The sequence below is a fragment of the Gymnogyps californianus genome, chromosome 15 (assembly GCF_018139145.2).
Source record: "Gymnogyps californianus isolate 813 chromosome 15, ASM1813914v2, whole genome shotgun sequence".
Lineage (NCBI taxonomy): Eukaryota > Metazoa > Chordata > Aves > Accipitriformes > Cathartidae > Gymnogyps > Gymnogyps californianus.
In genome coordinates, this window is record NC_059485.1 from 17,613,873 (window position 1) to 17,630,276 (window position 16,404).

At 44.1% G+C, this 16,404-nt stretch overlaps 1 protein-coding gene across 1 annotated transcript in view; it reads left to right on the forward strand.

The window, feature by feature from the left end:
• Window positions 1-16,404, forward strand: part of DNAAF8 (dynein axonemal assembly factor 8) — a 93,897-nt gene that overhangs the window by 38,554 nt on the left and 38,939 nt on the right. Inside the window, exons 14-17 of the mRNA XM_050906224.1 lie at window positions 7,102-7,218; window positions 9,473-9,617; window positions 11,787-12,099; window positions 14,855-14,961. Coding sequence (XP_050762181.1) covers window positions 7,102-7,218; window positions 9,473-9,617; window positions 11,787-12,099; window positions 14,855-14,961 — 682 coding nt within the window. The remainder of the gene's footprint in view (window positions 1-7,101; window positions 7,219-9,472; window positions 9,618-11,786; window positions 12,100-14,854; window positions 14,962-16,404) is intronic.

Below are 16,404 nucleotides of genomic sequence, written 5' to 3' on the forward strand. Positions count from 1 at the left end.
TTGCTCTAGGTAGCTTACAGTCTGAGACAAAAATCCTGACAGGTTGATGGAACAAATGGGTAGGAGTGGAGGGAGAGGAACATCAGGTAAAATTGCTGTCTGCTTGTGTACTGACTAGCTCTGTGTATGATTCTATGAGCAATTGTTAGCAGTAATTGTAATAACCTTTAAGCACATTGTTAGTGCATGAGCCAGTGTCTTGTTTTTAGTCAAAGGGTCTAGTGGTTTTTTCAGTCTGTTCTGGACCCCAAACAGATTGCTTTTCTCTTGCTGTTTTTCTTTGAGGGTTTCTTATTAATGCTACGCATACAGCCTATTAACCTGTAGTAATTCACTTCTGATATGAAGAGTAAACTCACAATGCAGTCATTAAAACCCCAGGTTACGTTAGGAGTGACTTAATCCCCGTGGAAGTTATTAACTGCAGTGTCCCTTGTCAGCAAAAAGAGGATTTCTTCATTTTAGCATAAAATAAAAGTACTTTCTCCTGTTAAGCCTTCAGATTCAGGCATTAACCTTAGGGATACAGACAACATATGTAGCCGGTGTTGATGCTTCTTTTCCTCTGCCTGTTTGTTCCATTAAGGCACAGCGGATCTCTTGCGTGCTCTCAGTTGTTCTGGACGCTGGGACATTTGCCCAAAGAGTGCAACCCCTAAGGCTCACCATCTTTTTGGTCACCTTCCAGAGCATCTCCTTGAACTCCCAACATATACAGGTGCCTGCCATGACAGAGGAGTCAGGGCATAGCAGTATTGGATGGGTGATTGTGTCAGTGAGGTTTCAAAGAAGAAGGGGAACTTCCATCCCTAAGTCAAGGTGAATGAGATTTTTTTTCTTTTAGTTCCAGGAAATTGATTTTGTTGCACCTCCTGGTGATCAGTTCCCTACTTGCTGCTCCTTTAGTTAGTTTCCCTGCTGACTTCCAGCACAAGGGTTGTGTTTTCTTTTTTGAGACAATAGTACTGATTAAGGGCAGGTCTACACAAAGTTCCCTCCTTGCTTTTCACTTCAGCAAAGTGCCTTTTTTTAATGTAGTTTTGGCTAAGCACAGATAAGAATTTCAGAACTGGGTCCAGGGAGCTAAATCTGCCCCGATGTTGTAACTCAATGCTGCCAAAAACTTCAAACAGCACAGACTGAACTAACAGGAAGTTTGATGTATGGGAGTGGACTCGCAGAAAGTACAGCAGTTCTTTAATGTGGTATGTCAGACTTTTGGGATTCCCTGCTAGAGAGTTGATGGCAACTGTGTTACCAGAGGAGCTCTACATGTACACACATACACCCAAGCTTTGAAAGTTGCAAACTTTTTTTCAAAGACTGAAATAACCATGTAGCAGAAGAGCTATGCGTTGCTGATGAACTTCGAAATCACTGTTTCATGCTGTAGAAAAGCGGGCCCAGATGCATCACTTGTTGCTTTGTGCACTTAAGGCACCTAATTTAGATATGTGACTACCCTAACTCTGTGTATAGTCTCTGAAGAGGGAGTGAGAGGCATTTCCAGAGAATCTTTCAGATCTGTGAATCTGTGTTTTAGCATGGGCTCAACAAGAAGACTCTGAGCTTTAGAGTTTGAATGCTGTGACGTTATTTCATTGACAAGCATCACAGCCTTAGCCCTGATGAGTGGCTTCAGCATCTTCCACTGTCTTTTACTATAACTTCTTTTAACTTTAATGCTAATGAGAGGCTTGCTCAGAGAACTGCTACTTACTACCACATCAGCTTTTCACCCAGCTCTCTTCGGGCCCTTGGCTGTGCGGGCATTGCCTTTCACACATCTCAAATTGTCATAACTGGTGGTATGCTGTGGTTCAGTGCCTCATGGTGTTGGCAATGATGCTGTTTTGATTTGGGGTTATTGCCCCATGTGTTCTCTCTTTCTCCTTTCATGCTGTGTGAGAAGCAGCAAACTAGCAGCTTTAAGCAGTACCTAAGCTAGGCCATGTAATGTTTTGTGGGTGGACAGCGCAGACTGAGCTACCTGGAGTGCAACGCAACTTGGCCAGCTGCTAGACCTGATCCACGTGTTGCTGTAAGCTCTCAGATTTAGTGTATGGCTCAGGGCTGTGCTTTCCTCCTCCAAAGCTTCTGCGGAGCCTGATGCCAAAGCTTGAACGACTTGGTTGTTGTGCAGCTGAACTGGGCATTAGGGAGGGATAAAACACCCAGAACAGCACCTCCACATCTGCTTCCCCAAACCAGACCCAGCAGGGTGAGACTTGCAGCATGGCAGGTGCCAGCCACTAAGTCCAGCAGCCTGACAGTTTGAAATCCAGGCTAAAGTTGTAAAACAGGAGGTTCAAAAGGACAGGTTCATTCTGCCCTTTGCTTTCCAAATCTTGCTCGTGGCTTGTCTTTATCTGAGTTGGTGCTAAGGGCCAGGTCTCATGTGTCTGGCACCCTGAGTCTGCTGTGCAGCCTGATAAAGTTGTATCAGCAGCTTTGGCAAGAGCACATCATCTGACTGATGATTCCACATGGATATGACTCGTCTGTGGATGAGACATTTGTCCTGGGGCCTCATCTGTCTGCATTTATAGAAATTAATCCATAGCTGCAGATATGGAATAGCTGCATGGCTCTATCTTCATGAGGCAGAAGGGAGAAGGTGACATCCTGGCCCTAGCTGAGTCCCGTTGGAGTTTGTCACTGATTTTAATGAAGCCAGGAGTTCAGGCTGTTGTTGGTATTTGTAACTAAAAACCCCTAACCTTTAAAAGGAGAAAGGACTACAATGATGTCTACCAGAGCTGGCACAAAGATTAAGGCATAGCTTGGGGAGGAATAAACCATTATAGCTTTTCATTCTTCCTAAAATTTGATAGCTCGCATTTAAATTGTGACCATCGCTAATTATTCCAGGAAAGAGCAGCTTAAAAGAACTGTCAAGCTAATGTGCTTAGCCATTAGTATTGCGCATGATGGGCAGAAAGGGTGGAAGTTATTGTCTCATCCTTTCTCTTCTGTGTTTTAAGATATCCCTTTCCCTATCCAGAAGGGGGCAAGGGAAAGTGAGATGCATCTTCAAACTGCCTGAAATACAATCACCGGAATTGCACATCTTCAGTGGCAAAGCTCTTAATTAGCCCTCTCTATCCCCAGCCTTTTTGCTGCCTGGGATCTTCCTACTGTGCTTCCACATTTCCTATACTAAATTCTGTAGCCATCTGAAGTGAGCATGCACAACGGGGAGAGATGATGTGCAGGAAACAAATTCAAATTTGTGTTAATCTGGATTCCACAAGGAATACTGTGCTAATGCATTGGGATTCATGATGGCAGGGAGAGGAGAGAGTTTGAGAATAATGCAGCCGAATTCAGGAGCGTGATTCAGTGAATCACATCAGACAGTGTGTTTCGCATCGAGGCCTTTGCTAGAGTGACAGTAGTGCTTCCTCTGCTGCCACTGATGTGGTCAGTGGAGTTGAAAGGGAGAGGTTATATAGATACAGAATTTACAGTCTGTCTCTGGAGGTAGTGGAGGATGCAGCATCTTTCTCCAAGGGATTTGGGTATTATCTCAGTGATAATGGTTGAGCAGATCTTTGCATTGGAAAGCACCTTGCACGTGAGGAGATGAGATTGTGGAGTATATAGAAATTCTTCCTGCAGTTTTTGTTTTCCTGCTGTGGCTGGGAAGCAGTCTAGAAGACTTTTTGCAACTTAAAAGACTTTCTTAGAGCATCTGACAGCAAAAGCTATTTCTTTGTTGTCGGAAATGAGAACAGGGTACGCTGTAAGCAAGAAGAAGAGATATTGGATTTGGTCATATTTCTGTATGACAGTTAAAGATTCATGGTTTTGCTGCACGCAGCTCCAGTCTTCTCTAAAATGTGCTTATTCTTGTTTCTGCTCAGTATTTTACAACACGTTTTTGTTCTGCTGTGAATTTCCTTCCCATAACTGTCTGGCTTCATCTCGGTAATATTGTCTGAAACAAAGCCATAGCTCTGGGTTTCTTTTTAACACTTTTTGAAAAAATGGTGGACATTCAATCCTAACTATGGTACAAATTGGTCTTTTCCAGAGTCTTAACGTAGCAGAGATCAGAATTTGTCTCCCAAAACAAATAAGAAAAAGGATAACTGACAAAAAAGAATAACTACAGATGGGAGGTTATGGACATGCCCTCCCTTCCTGCTCTTTCTGATCATGGCAATATGGATGGAGAGGATATCAGTGCTGTAAGAAACCCTGCTTTCTTACAGCGGGGAGTGGGGAAGACACAGTCATGGAAATGGTTATGGTTAAATGATTCTGGGTTTTGACACCTGTCACAGCATAAGTCAAAGTATCCCTGGGGCTGCTGTAGTTGCCGTTGGCTGACTGTAGGGTACCTTTCCTCCCTGGTATAATGCCTTTACCATGAGATGTGAGATTATTACAGCGCTCTGAGTCTACAGAGCCTTGTAGAAGACGTATTTTCAGGAAGTTATCAACAGCTGCACTGCCTCTTCACCATTCTGTGCAGTGCATGGGGAGGGAGTCTTCTCTTCTCCCCGCCAAGAGACAGGTCAGCATTCAGACATGGTGTATCAGCTAGCCTGGGAGAGACTTTCTGAACTGCTGTGTTTGCACAGAAGCTTTACAGCTACTGCAATGTTGTTGGAGGTGTAAGAGAGGAACCAGCCCTGAGGTGAAACCAATACAATTCTCACGCCTACCCTCTCTTGTTGTGGAACATTAAAAGTAGCACCAAAGTATCATAAAGATAAATAGTGTCAAAATCGCCAGAATGATTTCAATAAGAGTGGGGTCCTGCAACTGCCTGTGGAGGGTCGCTCTGCATTATATGTCAAATAGGGCTCATCTCAATATTATAACAACTGACTCGGTGCAATTCTCTCCTACAGGCATGGGGAAAGTTGGTTTCTTCCTGTTTTTCCTGTGCATTGCATAGGAAGGCGTTGTCAGGAGTTCTCCTCCACTTGGCACATTTTAGCTAGACTGGACAAAGCAGGGGCTGTCATACTGCAGCCATCTATGTGTATTTTCTTACTCATGAGGAAAAGATTTCTAGGAGGAAAAGGATTTTCTAGGAGAACTAAGACTTTTCAAGCTTCGTTTTGTGTTGCTTTGTGAAATCACATTGGGGTTGACTGCTAGAAAACAGAATCTGACAGATCACAGTAACAATTTCCCACAGGCCTTGATTCCCAGTGTGGCCAGATCCCTGCTTCGGTGGGGAGGGAGGCCGACCATGCGGCAGCGTGCCTGGGATCACAGCTGATCCACAGCTTATGCCGTGGTATTTCCTAAAGGTCAGCTTTTTACCTTGGATTTCCCAGCATGCATCCTCTGTGTCCTAACTGGGACTGGATGATTATAATGAAGGTTTCTATGGAAATGCAGGCTGGAGTTGGTTTGACCACATTTTCTCTTTTCTTTCTTTCTTGAAAGTTCATAGACTTGAGGTTTGTTCAAGGAACAGCTTGAATAAATAGAAGACTGGGGTCTTGCTGCATTCCCATTTTGTAGGGCGTGTCTGTGCTCACTGTGTTGTGCCAGTGTCGCATGCAGGAGCTGGCATCAAACACTGGAAACAGAGATGATCTGTTTCCTTTAATCAACAATTTCTTGCTTTTCCTCTGATATTTTCCACAGCAACCAAGTGTAATATCACAAGTGGAAGCTGGTGAATTATGAATTGCAGGACAAAATGGACAAATCCATTGAGAGATGTCAAAGCTCGTGGTTTGGTGTAGTGGTGTTGCGTGAAACCGGGTGAGAAGTGAAATCCCCAGTTCTGCTTTTAGGCAAATATCTCATGAAGCACAGGAAATAGAGGAAGGAGAAAACACGAAAGGTTACTGAAGCAGAAAGGCAGATGTCAGAGGGGTTTTAATATTATTCGAATTGATTTCATTTTCTGGTGGTTGTTTTTAAACATTTGTAGAATGATACAAAGCGCCCATCATTTGCCAAGCAGTGCAAAAAAAATCTCACATGTGATGACACAATTAAACAACATTATATGTACCTCGTAAACCAGAATGGATACTTCTTCATGCAGTGTTAGTCCATTTTCTGTCCATAATAAAAGTCCTGATGAGACCATGTTGAAATTTAATTCCTTTTTTCTTTTTTGAAAAGGTCTGTCCACATGAGATGAGGACAGATTAATGACTGCTGTAAATCAGAGTCTTTAAAAATAGCGAAGCTGCTCTGAGATACGCTACCTGAGCCTGTGTCTCAAAAGTGACAATTTTTTTTTTTTTTTTTTTTAATCTTGGAGTGAATCCTGCCCACTGTGAACTCTGCCTAAATGCATCTATGTTTCTGGAATTTTCAATATTGGCATAGCTGCAAACATCACTTCTTCCCAAACCAGAACTTGACAAACATGACTTTCAAAAGCTGCGTTTGTTCCTGGACTATGGCCTTGCTTACTGAGCATGCAGTCACAGCAAATTCTCATGAGTGACACGTCCTGAAACTTGCACTTGTACAAGTTGCTTGCTTGGCTGCCCAGAAAATGTATGAGAAACAAAATAAGGTGCTGAGATTGGGAAATGCTACACTTCTGTAAAGCTGTGACCTAAATGCCAGAGTCTTTTTGCCTATCCATGAGTATGTGGCACAATAACACTTACAGATATGTGTCACTTGTGGTGACATGAGTACAGGAGAAATGTCCTATTTTGGCTACAGGCATACAGAAGTTCATGCAATTCTTTCCCTACCCTTCCGTTTGATTAGTTAGTTAGAGCATTCCTTTAACAAAGCCTTTTTCCGCTGGATGCTCAGCACAATCGTGGAGAATCAAGGTCTCGAGCTGCTCAGCCTGATCCTGCAGTGTCTTTTGCATGCGACTCCTGTTCATGTCAGTGGGTACCCTGCGTGTTGGAGGGTCACTGGGTTGGACCCTGGGAATGTTCAGTCTCTCAGGAAGCAGTTGCAGATTCATATTCTTGGGATATCACTTAATTGCGGTACGATTGTAAGAAATGATAGATTAACAACACTGGACTAATGAGTTAATGTGCATCCTTATGTGCTCTCTGGTCATAAAATACTATTTTTTTTTCTCAGCCCTTTATTTTGAGGGATCAAGATAACATGCAGGTGAGAGATGTCCTTTGTGCATTTCAGGCAGTGGAGAAGGTGTTTGCGGTGTCAAATGGATTTTACTGGCAGACGGTTGAAACCGATGAAAAATACTTCCCTAATAGCAGCGACATCGAGACTTGCAGAGATATAGACACTGAGGTAAAAAAAACCAAACAAGCCACTCCTTTCTGACTTGTGGGATGATGTAGGAAGTTGAGAGACGATTAAGTGACCTGGAATATTTCAATCTCGAAGTTTGGTACAAATACTGATCTTGAGGTCTGTCTCTCTCAGTTCTAAATATATCAGCTGAGTATTTTGTGTCATCAGTATTGATGTGCTGATTGCTCTGAGCCATAGAAGATTAAACTATGAAATGTGCGGGTTGAAGAAATTGCTACCAACCAGGTGCAAATCAGTAACAGTAGACAAAATTTTGATAGCCTAAAACCGCTTGACTGCAAGCCAATATACAAGACAACTTTTTTTAAACTTGTGCTCAGAAACATTCAAAAAAATTTCTGAAGCTTCTGGTACTGTCTACCTGACCTACAGTAACTGTGTATGTGTTGTATGGACAAGTAGGAAGTAGTTCTACTTAGTTTACCTCAGAAGAAGAGAAGGTTAAGGTAACTTAAATTAGCTCATATTTACCTCTGTTTAGGAGTGCATACCAAAATGTACTGGACCTCCACCCATGTATGATAACTTGTTAACTATGGTAACTCACTTTTCTTAGCTCTTGTGCAACACAAAACATAGCGTGTTTGATCTGACATGGTTCAGTTTCCTGTTAGCATTGATTCAGGGAGACGCAGATATACTAAGTTCTTCCTGAACACGCAGAAAGCCTGACCAGTTGCTGAGAGTGTACAAGGCTTGCTCCTGGAAGATGCTTGAAGTCCACAATTAGGAGCTGGTGCTTGGCACAGTTGGGAAATGCCTCACGTCTTCATTACAGTTCCTCGACTTGCCTCAGGAGTGCTGTTAGTGGGTCGATACAGACCTCTCACAGCAAGGGCAGGATGCTCTAAGGGGAGGCAAGCCGGGAGCTGAGACTAACAGCAAGGCAGGCAGGGCTGGTGACCTTACGGGCAGGGGGCAGTCCCACATTACCCAAGCAAGAAGAGCAGAGCGGGTCCAGCAGCAGGAACCAGGGTCAGCCAAGAGTCCATAGTGACAAGGCCAAGCCAGAAAGTCAGCGGGTTAGGATAACGGCCAGAATCAGTGACATACGAGACTGGGCCAAGGCATACCTGCAGCAAAGCTCAGACGGAGACCAAAGCCAAGTGCCTGGCTCCTAAGCAAGGGGGAGACAGGCAGTTACTGAGGTTGCTCAGTGCTGGACAGCTGCATTATCAAAGCTGGCCCTGAGCCCAGGCATGCAAGCCCCAGGGACTCTCATAGCAGCTACAGAAAAATACTTCCTTACTGGCTGCTGTGAATATTGGGTTAATATCAGGAGAGCTTGAGCTAGACAAACATCAAGAAATAGAGCTTTTATTCCTAATTAGACCACTTTTTTATGATTTGAGTAAATTTATATCTTCATTTATCATGACTGTATAAGCCTCATAATGTGTTTATGGGGGAGTAGCATTTCATTTAAAGTGTCCAATAGTGATGAATTCATTTGGCGTTCACTGCAGTCATAAAGCTTGCTGCTGGGGATAGCGTTGTGTTGCTTTACATCCAGGAGAGCCATGCACAAATTTGAGGCCAGTACAATCATGCTTGTCTGATCTACAGCTAGACAATTTATTACCTACAGCACCACACAACTTCCTGTCGTAAAGCGCTTGCTTTTTGAAACAATATGTTTCTTCTGATGGGAAAGTAATAATAATTTGCTTCCCTTTTGGGTATAGACATTCAGTATGTGGTGGTGTATGTCTTCCTGCATGCCAGGATGGGCTGAATTGGATTAGTCTGGTAAAGAAGACTTCAAAATGTAAATTTGGGACAGTACCAGTGATGTGTCTGGCTTTTGATTTTTTTTTTTTAAGTGTTGATTTTGGCACTTTTGTACGTATAAACAAACAACCAGTTGGTCTATTGTTATTTAACCATCTTTCTGTAGTACACAAAGTTAAACAGCAGGAGTGATACACTTCAGTCTCTGCCCCACAAAACTTGCAGGTTTTTACTGGTAGGTTTATGTGACAAAAGGCACAATTATATCAGCAGAAATAGATTCAATCATAATTATCATAGATAGTTATAATTCAATCTGAAGCTAAGAGCCGACTGTGCTGAACTGCACGTAAACATAAAATAAAAGAAAGCCTCTTTGTAGCTCTTGCATTGTAGATAAAGCATGGGAACTAAAGGTGAGCAGAAGAGATACAGCTGTGTGGTTGTTGAGAGCTTGGAAGCATTTGGCTCATTTCTCCAATGTGCTCTTGCTGTTCAGGTTGCCATGGTATTGCTGTTTGAAACTCTCTTCCAAAGTCCCCTAGCTACCCATCACATGTTGCAGCTGGTACTCAGTTCTGGTCTGGATATCTGTGGACTCCGCCTGCTCTATCCTCAGCAGGATGTGCTGCTCTCTAGCTCAGGTGAGGTCTAGTTTTCCTTCAGAGATTCCAGCATGTGATGATACTGAGGTGAAGGCAAAGATCTGTAAGTGTACTAAGGTGAAGAGTGATGTGGTGCTGTGGGCATGGGGGAGAGGGTATCAGATTTACATGAGCGTTGCTTTATCTTTCCCAAAAGAAATGATGAAAGATCTTGGGCTGTTTCTTTCCTTCTGTTCCCGGTGTTGAATATCCATGAGTTGAATTTTTAACCCTTGATACATTTTTGTGTCTCAAACTACTTTAGTTGTTGTTCCTTTGCAGTGACCTTTCTCAGATTGCAGTGCCCTAAGCTCCAGGGTCAGACTCGTGTGAGTTAAATATACTAGATTAGTTCCCGCTGATTTTCCTGAACGTTTTAGCTGCAGAAAATCCAGCCTCCCCCTTCCACAGTTCCCCCCATCTCATTGCCTATGGGACTTCAGAAGCATGGGCAAAAGTACCGATCTAGCCATCCTGTAACTGCATTGGCTGATAAGCCATCACAAAAATGTCACATTTGCCAGCAGAAGATGGTCTGAGATGGGAGACCAAGAAGATAAGGTAAACAAAAATGACATGGGTCTCTGAACTCAAATCACTGTCTTTAACATTAGACACCAATGTTTTCAAGTATTGGCATGTACCACTCAAGTATATTTTTTCAATTTGTGAAATGGAGATAATGAAGCCTGTCTTAAAGTGTGTATGGAATATTATTAGTCTCTAATGCAATATAACTCTAAAGCAACATTAGCTGCAGAGTATAGAGATTGCCTCTACAGTATAGTATGGCTCGTACTTTCTTTTAAGCCAAGAAGTTCTTCTGGAAGGTTTGTATGTGACACCATCACGAATACAGGCAATCCATTTCTCTTGGGGAAAGGTATAGGCAGGCTGAGAGTGAGAGAAATGGATTTCCTTTTCCTCAGGCAGAATGTGAGTGAAGACCAGCTTAATCGGAGAAAAATTCTCCTGTCTCCCTGCCCCCTTTTTACATTTGAAAACAGTAGGAGCAGACTGCCTTAGAAATGGGATTGCAATTGCAGTTGTCTCTGTGCACGTAATACATTCATACTGATAGCTGGAGAAATGAAGGAGGACTCCAGAAATGAATAAGAAAACCATAAAATCACCAGCCATTAGGAGATGACAGGCAGCAGATCTGCTTCAATGCTCTGTACCGTGCACCATTATTTAGGAACATTTCGTATGAAGAGGCAATTCATTTGAGCTGAGAACTGCTATGCGAGTTTGTAAATTAGATTTTTTACCCTTAGCTTGAAAACTTTAAAATGATTATTTTAAATATTTACAGCCAGCTTCTCCATTATCTACCTGCTCTGGAGACTTATGTTCTGGCTTCTGATTCTTATGCAACAAATGATGTAATTGAATGTGGTTTTTAAACCTCAGGGAAGAAAATGACACATCCTTGCCTCTTTTTCTAACATCTGTAGTAAGAACTGCAGAGGAGCCAAATTTGTTCTTTTTCTGGGGTTGCTTACTGGACCCCAACTACGCTGACAGTAGACACGGAGAAAGGTTTGCCAGAGACATAGGGAAGAGTTGTTGCAGGAAATAAGGGAAGCCACAGTTCAAGTCCTGGCAGGGAAGTAAAGGTGGCTAATCAAATATTTGCCTGGATATGTAATCTTACAACATAGTACAAAATCTGTATTTGATACAGAAGGAAATAATCCACAAAAGAAGTCCACAGACTTCCAGTTTGTGATCCCGTCCCAGTTTTCCTGTATCTGATGAAAATTACAGAAAACATCCCTCACCTCAGGCCCGGTTCTTGTCCTGTCTCCACTTCAGTCCCCCAGCCTTCCTTGTGGGCGTGAACAACATATTGCATGAGAAGTTACAGTGCTGACTTCTACAGTGTATCAGCTGCTCTGTAGTAACTAAGCCTGTGCATGCTCCTTTCCACAGCAAATATGAGGCAGCCAACTCCTCTTTCTTTAACAGACTACCTTGAATAATCTCAGATTTATTGTTGGGTAAAAACGTGCAGCTGGTTGCCAGCGTATCACCCACAGAACAGGTAACCAGTAGGTTACTTTGAAGTCTGGCTATGACACATCTGAAAAGGGCACTTGAGTGGAATGAATGACCGTGGGGCGGGTTGTTCCACGTTTTAGTCACACACATGTTTGTTTTTCACAGAAAAGCCGCCTTCTTCCTACACTTCAAAGACTGGCAAGGTGCCACCAGTGCTGGCATTAGGCGTGAGAGGGCCTAAAGCACGTAGCGCCTTGCAGAATATCATTGGGCCATCTGACCCGCAGCTGGCGAGCGTGACGGACTGCAGTTCCATCAATGCCATCTACTGCCGGAGCCAAGCGGAGCCTCTCGTCTACCTGCCCCACCTGGACAGCCGTGTGCACAGGGAGCTGTGCCTCTGGTTCGGAGGGAGGGCTCCTGATGCAGCACTGCGTACTGGTGTCCTGGATCCGGCTTCCCAATGCAACAGAGCAAGGTGATGGCCCTGGATGTTTTTGAACTGTGGTTGTTCCCACAGGCAAAGTGTGACATGGAGGCCAGGCAGCATGCAGCTAGCGTGCTTTGTCTTTTTGTATCAGTCTTCTGCTAAAGGTCTCAGCGAGCAAGAGTGCGGGGTGGGAGCAATCTATCTACTTTTATATTTCCAAACCAGTTACTGCAGAAGTCCCTCTGTCACAGGACCGTCTCCTTTGCAGCACGTAATAGCTGTGTCAAGGTGTCAGGTGTGGGACTCTTGCAGTTGCATCCCTGGTAGCTAGGCCTGTAATTCGTGCACTTGCAGCGCCTGCTCTTGGGCCCTCTGTCCCAGATACAGCTGATCAGACTGATGTGAGACCTCCTCCAGCCCTGCCTGGTGCTGGAGAAGGGCTGCAAGGTTGTGGGCTACTGAGTGGCCCTTTGCTAGAAAGCCTGGTCTAGCTTAGTCCTATGTCCCTTCCAAATCAACTGATGAGAGATAAGGGCCTTCAGATGGAAAAGGTTCTTTGGAGGATTATGACAGAAGTGTGTGAAAATGAAGAGTGGCTTATAAACTTTAGCAATCAGCATGAGAAATGCAATTTAGGAACTGATGGCAAGAGGGTGCCAAAAAGTGCTGGGAACAAGTGAGGTTCAGGAGTCTGGACTCTCGCTCTCAGATGGGTCTGGGTATGGCTGCAGAGGGAACTGGGCTTTTAAGTATCTATTACTCCATCATGCAACCTAGACCGTCTGTGCTCTGCTGTGTAGTGCTACAGGGAGGGGGACTACAGCTCCCAAAGACTCACTTGGACAGAAATGGATTTACGTAATGTTTTTTAATCTTGAAGTTGCTTGGTTTATAACACCGATGTTAGGCTGCCAGAATGCCTACTGTTGGCCTTACTCAGCAGAGCAGAGGTACGTAGGGGAAAGGGGTGGGGGGCAGAAAGAAAAGCTTCAGCAGCTCTGTGGAAGTCGGCGCTCAGCAGCCCTTGCACACCGTCTGCACCTGCAGAGAGGCAGAGGGAAGGCTGGGTCAGTAGCCTGGACTCTCTTGCACTCCTTCCCAGCGCTCTTTTCCCAAACCTCTCTGCAGCTTTTCCTTGATGAAGATGAGTACTTTCTACAGCACAAAACAATCACTTCCCTTCCTGGCAATCTTGCAACTTCCTGAACAGAGACTCAAACCTAAGGACCCAGGAAGCATATTTAATCCTGTGTGTGTAAATGAAGGGCTCTGCTGCGCTCAGAGGTCCCTTGCGTCTGGAGGATCAGAGTAGGCTGGCCTGCAGAGGGAAGAGAAGAGGCACTTGTCTTTTTTTGTCTTCTGAAAGACAACCCTCTGGTTGTTCCAAGCACAGGTGGATCTGTGGCTTGAAGCATTTGTTTTACAGTGATTTATCAAAAGATTTGGCTTAGGGTTTCAAGGAATTTGCACCAACCAGGAGAATATCAAACTACAGATCTCTTCTCCCTGGCTGTCATGTTTGTCACACAGGCCTGTGTAATCACATGGGATGCCAGCCTCTACACTGGGGTTTTCAGACCCTGGGCATCTCCTTTAATATTGCTGAACTGAATAAATGATGCTGTGGTGAAACTCCCCTGCAGAAAGCTCAGACAAGGCCCTGCACCTGCAGTTCTGGACAGGTTTTTAAAGATCCCTTCTGATCCTGGATACTGGGTCCAGTGTGGCACGCTGTGTCAGTGGCGGCAAGCTAGAGGTGAGGTAATCTGCAGTCCTGTTGGTGCTTTCTGCAGAGTGGTAAAGTGCACCCATGTAGAATGAATCTGATGCTCGTGGAGGGATTGTGTGTCAGGATTCAGTTCTGCTTGGCCATGAACAGTGACTCTCGTCATTTTTACTTTAAAGATTTGAAAAAAATCAATTTGGCAAAATTTCCTTCTCTTTATTTATTTGTTTATTTTCCTCAGGGATGCTTTTTTCCTCTTACAAAGATGATGAATTCTGCTCCTCTGGTATAACTTAGCCAGTCCAGAGCGGTGCTACATTCTAAATAATGCACTTGTCTTTCTCCTAATGCTGGTAATTTGGTCCATTGGGAGACAAGAATACAAACTGCAACTCAGATTGCAGTTTTCAGATTATACTTGCAAATGCTGTGGTCTCCTGGGAGTGAACAAGCAGGATGTATTCCAGCCAAATCAGTGGTGGCAAGGGATGAGGCAGGCAGGTTTGCCTGAGCAACCTGCACTTCACAGACCTAGCCAAACTGTTTCACAGACTGTGGTTTGTGTTGCTGTCAGTGCCTGGCTTTCAGAACCACACCTTATGTTCACCATGCCGTGATTTGGTCCTTTTGGGTATGCAGGAATGTTGTAGAGGTTTCACTGGCATGAACATCTCTGCCAGACTTGATTGTGCTTGTTGCCCAACATGAACCTTTAAAACTGGTTAAACTCGGGCTAAAGAACCAAAAGTGAATAGCAACTATGATGTATCTGTGGGTAGGAAGAGCTCTGGTAATGCAGCCTGACATATTTCTTGTTTCCCAGATTTCTTTGCCAAGCTGGCTACTTTGCATTAGCTACTTTTAATTGAACACAGAGAGCCTCGGGGAGAGTAATATAAAAAGATGTTCAGTCAGAGAGACCTTGATGCAGCTCATGTCACGGACAAGGGATTGAAATGGCTTTTCCAGTAAAGCGGTTTTACCAGAGAAGCTTCTGTGGCCCTGGGTTTGTTGCAGAAAGTAGGCTTGAGTCAGAACCTGGCGTAACAGCTTTTAATATTTATTGTTTTTCTTTAGCTCTCAGACTCCTTCATCAACTAGGGCAGAAGCAGATGAAGAAAAGGTTGATCTCCAGGGCATGGTGCTGTCTCAACCTCCAGCAATGCTTGTCTCGACTACCAAAGGTCAGTGTTAGGGAATGAATCTTGAGGTTTAATGGTTCTCCTTCACTGACAATATTACCTTACTCCAGCCCACCTGTTTCAAGAAATTCTGCCTCCATGGGTTGCTCAGTGCTCTGACCTGGCCAGTTCTAGAGCCAGGAATGAATTTCTAGTGAAACACTGTTGCCTAAAATGAAGTGACAGAGGAGTGGTATCACCTCATTCTTCTTATGGGAGTAGCTGCTAGTCTTGTAGGGTGCTTAGATTTCACTGAAGGGTAAAAAAAGAAAAAACAAAAAACCCCATGGGAAATCTCTGCACACAGGGGCCTGTTCATCAAAGAAACAGTCACGTGAAGACCTAACAGTGTCCTTAAACTGCATGTTTATCTGACAGAGATCATCTACCTCTACCGGTGAAGAGTTGAATATAATCATCGTGGGTAGGAAATGATTAAGACTTCATTCAGGGCAGGACTGACCACACAATCAGAAAGGAAAGCACTTCATGGGGCTAATATTAACTGGCTATCACCTCCCTCTGCCCAAATCCTCCTTTTCCCTTTGTAGGAGTAGTCTTCCAGCTTCTGAATTCGTACCTAGCTAGCAGCAAGCTGACTCTGTTGAAGGGAAACCTGCCAAGGCATGCAGGCCTTATAGCTGGCTAAGAAGGATCTGTGTGGTATAGGGGTGTCTGCTGTAGAAGGCCAACGTGCTGACAATCTTCTGTAGTGGGGCCTGGCAGAGCAGATCTCGGGCATAAGTGATTTTTAGACAATGCTATTAGAGCATTGCTGTCTGGTTTCTACTCCCACAATTGAAGATAGTTTCACAAGAAAAAAACCTGAGGGGAGTGGAAGCTCGGCAGCTGTTGGGGAGAAGATGGCAGAAGGAAAGCAGGATTGTACTGACATAGAAAGAAGGCATGGAAAATTATATTGCCAAAGGAAGGAACGTATGAGAAAAGAATGAAAGCATAAGCCAAAAAGATGAAATGAGCGGAAAGTGACAGAGAGGGTGACAGAAAATGGAGAAGTGAGAAACAAAAAAAGAAGTCTCACCTTTGAGATACACTCTTTCCTGTAACTGGGCATGTTAACTCAGGTAGCTTGGCAGACAGCCATTGGCTCTGTGTTATTTGGGATTGGTATTGATGGCGGCTGGTTGCTGCTGATGGAATGAGTCACATTTTCTGCACCCCCTTCCTTTTATGGCCATTAATGATTCACATTTGATGTGGGCTGCTGAGTTACACCACACCACGTTCCATCTGTGTTTGAGCTCAGGAAGTCACTTTCAAGCTTTGCTCCTCAGATAACTGTATCATGACTCTCAGACGAGAAGCTGAAAATTGGGTCTGGGATCAGACCCCATGGGGTTTTAAGGAAAGGAAACATTCACTGACTCCTTCCCTCAGGTCTCCAGCAGGTTCTCTTGGAGAGATACCCATGCAAAACAAATATAA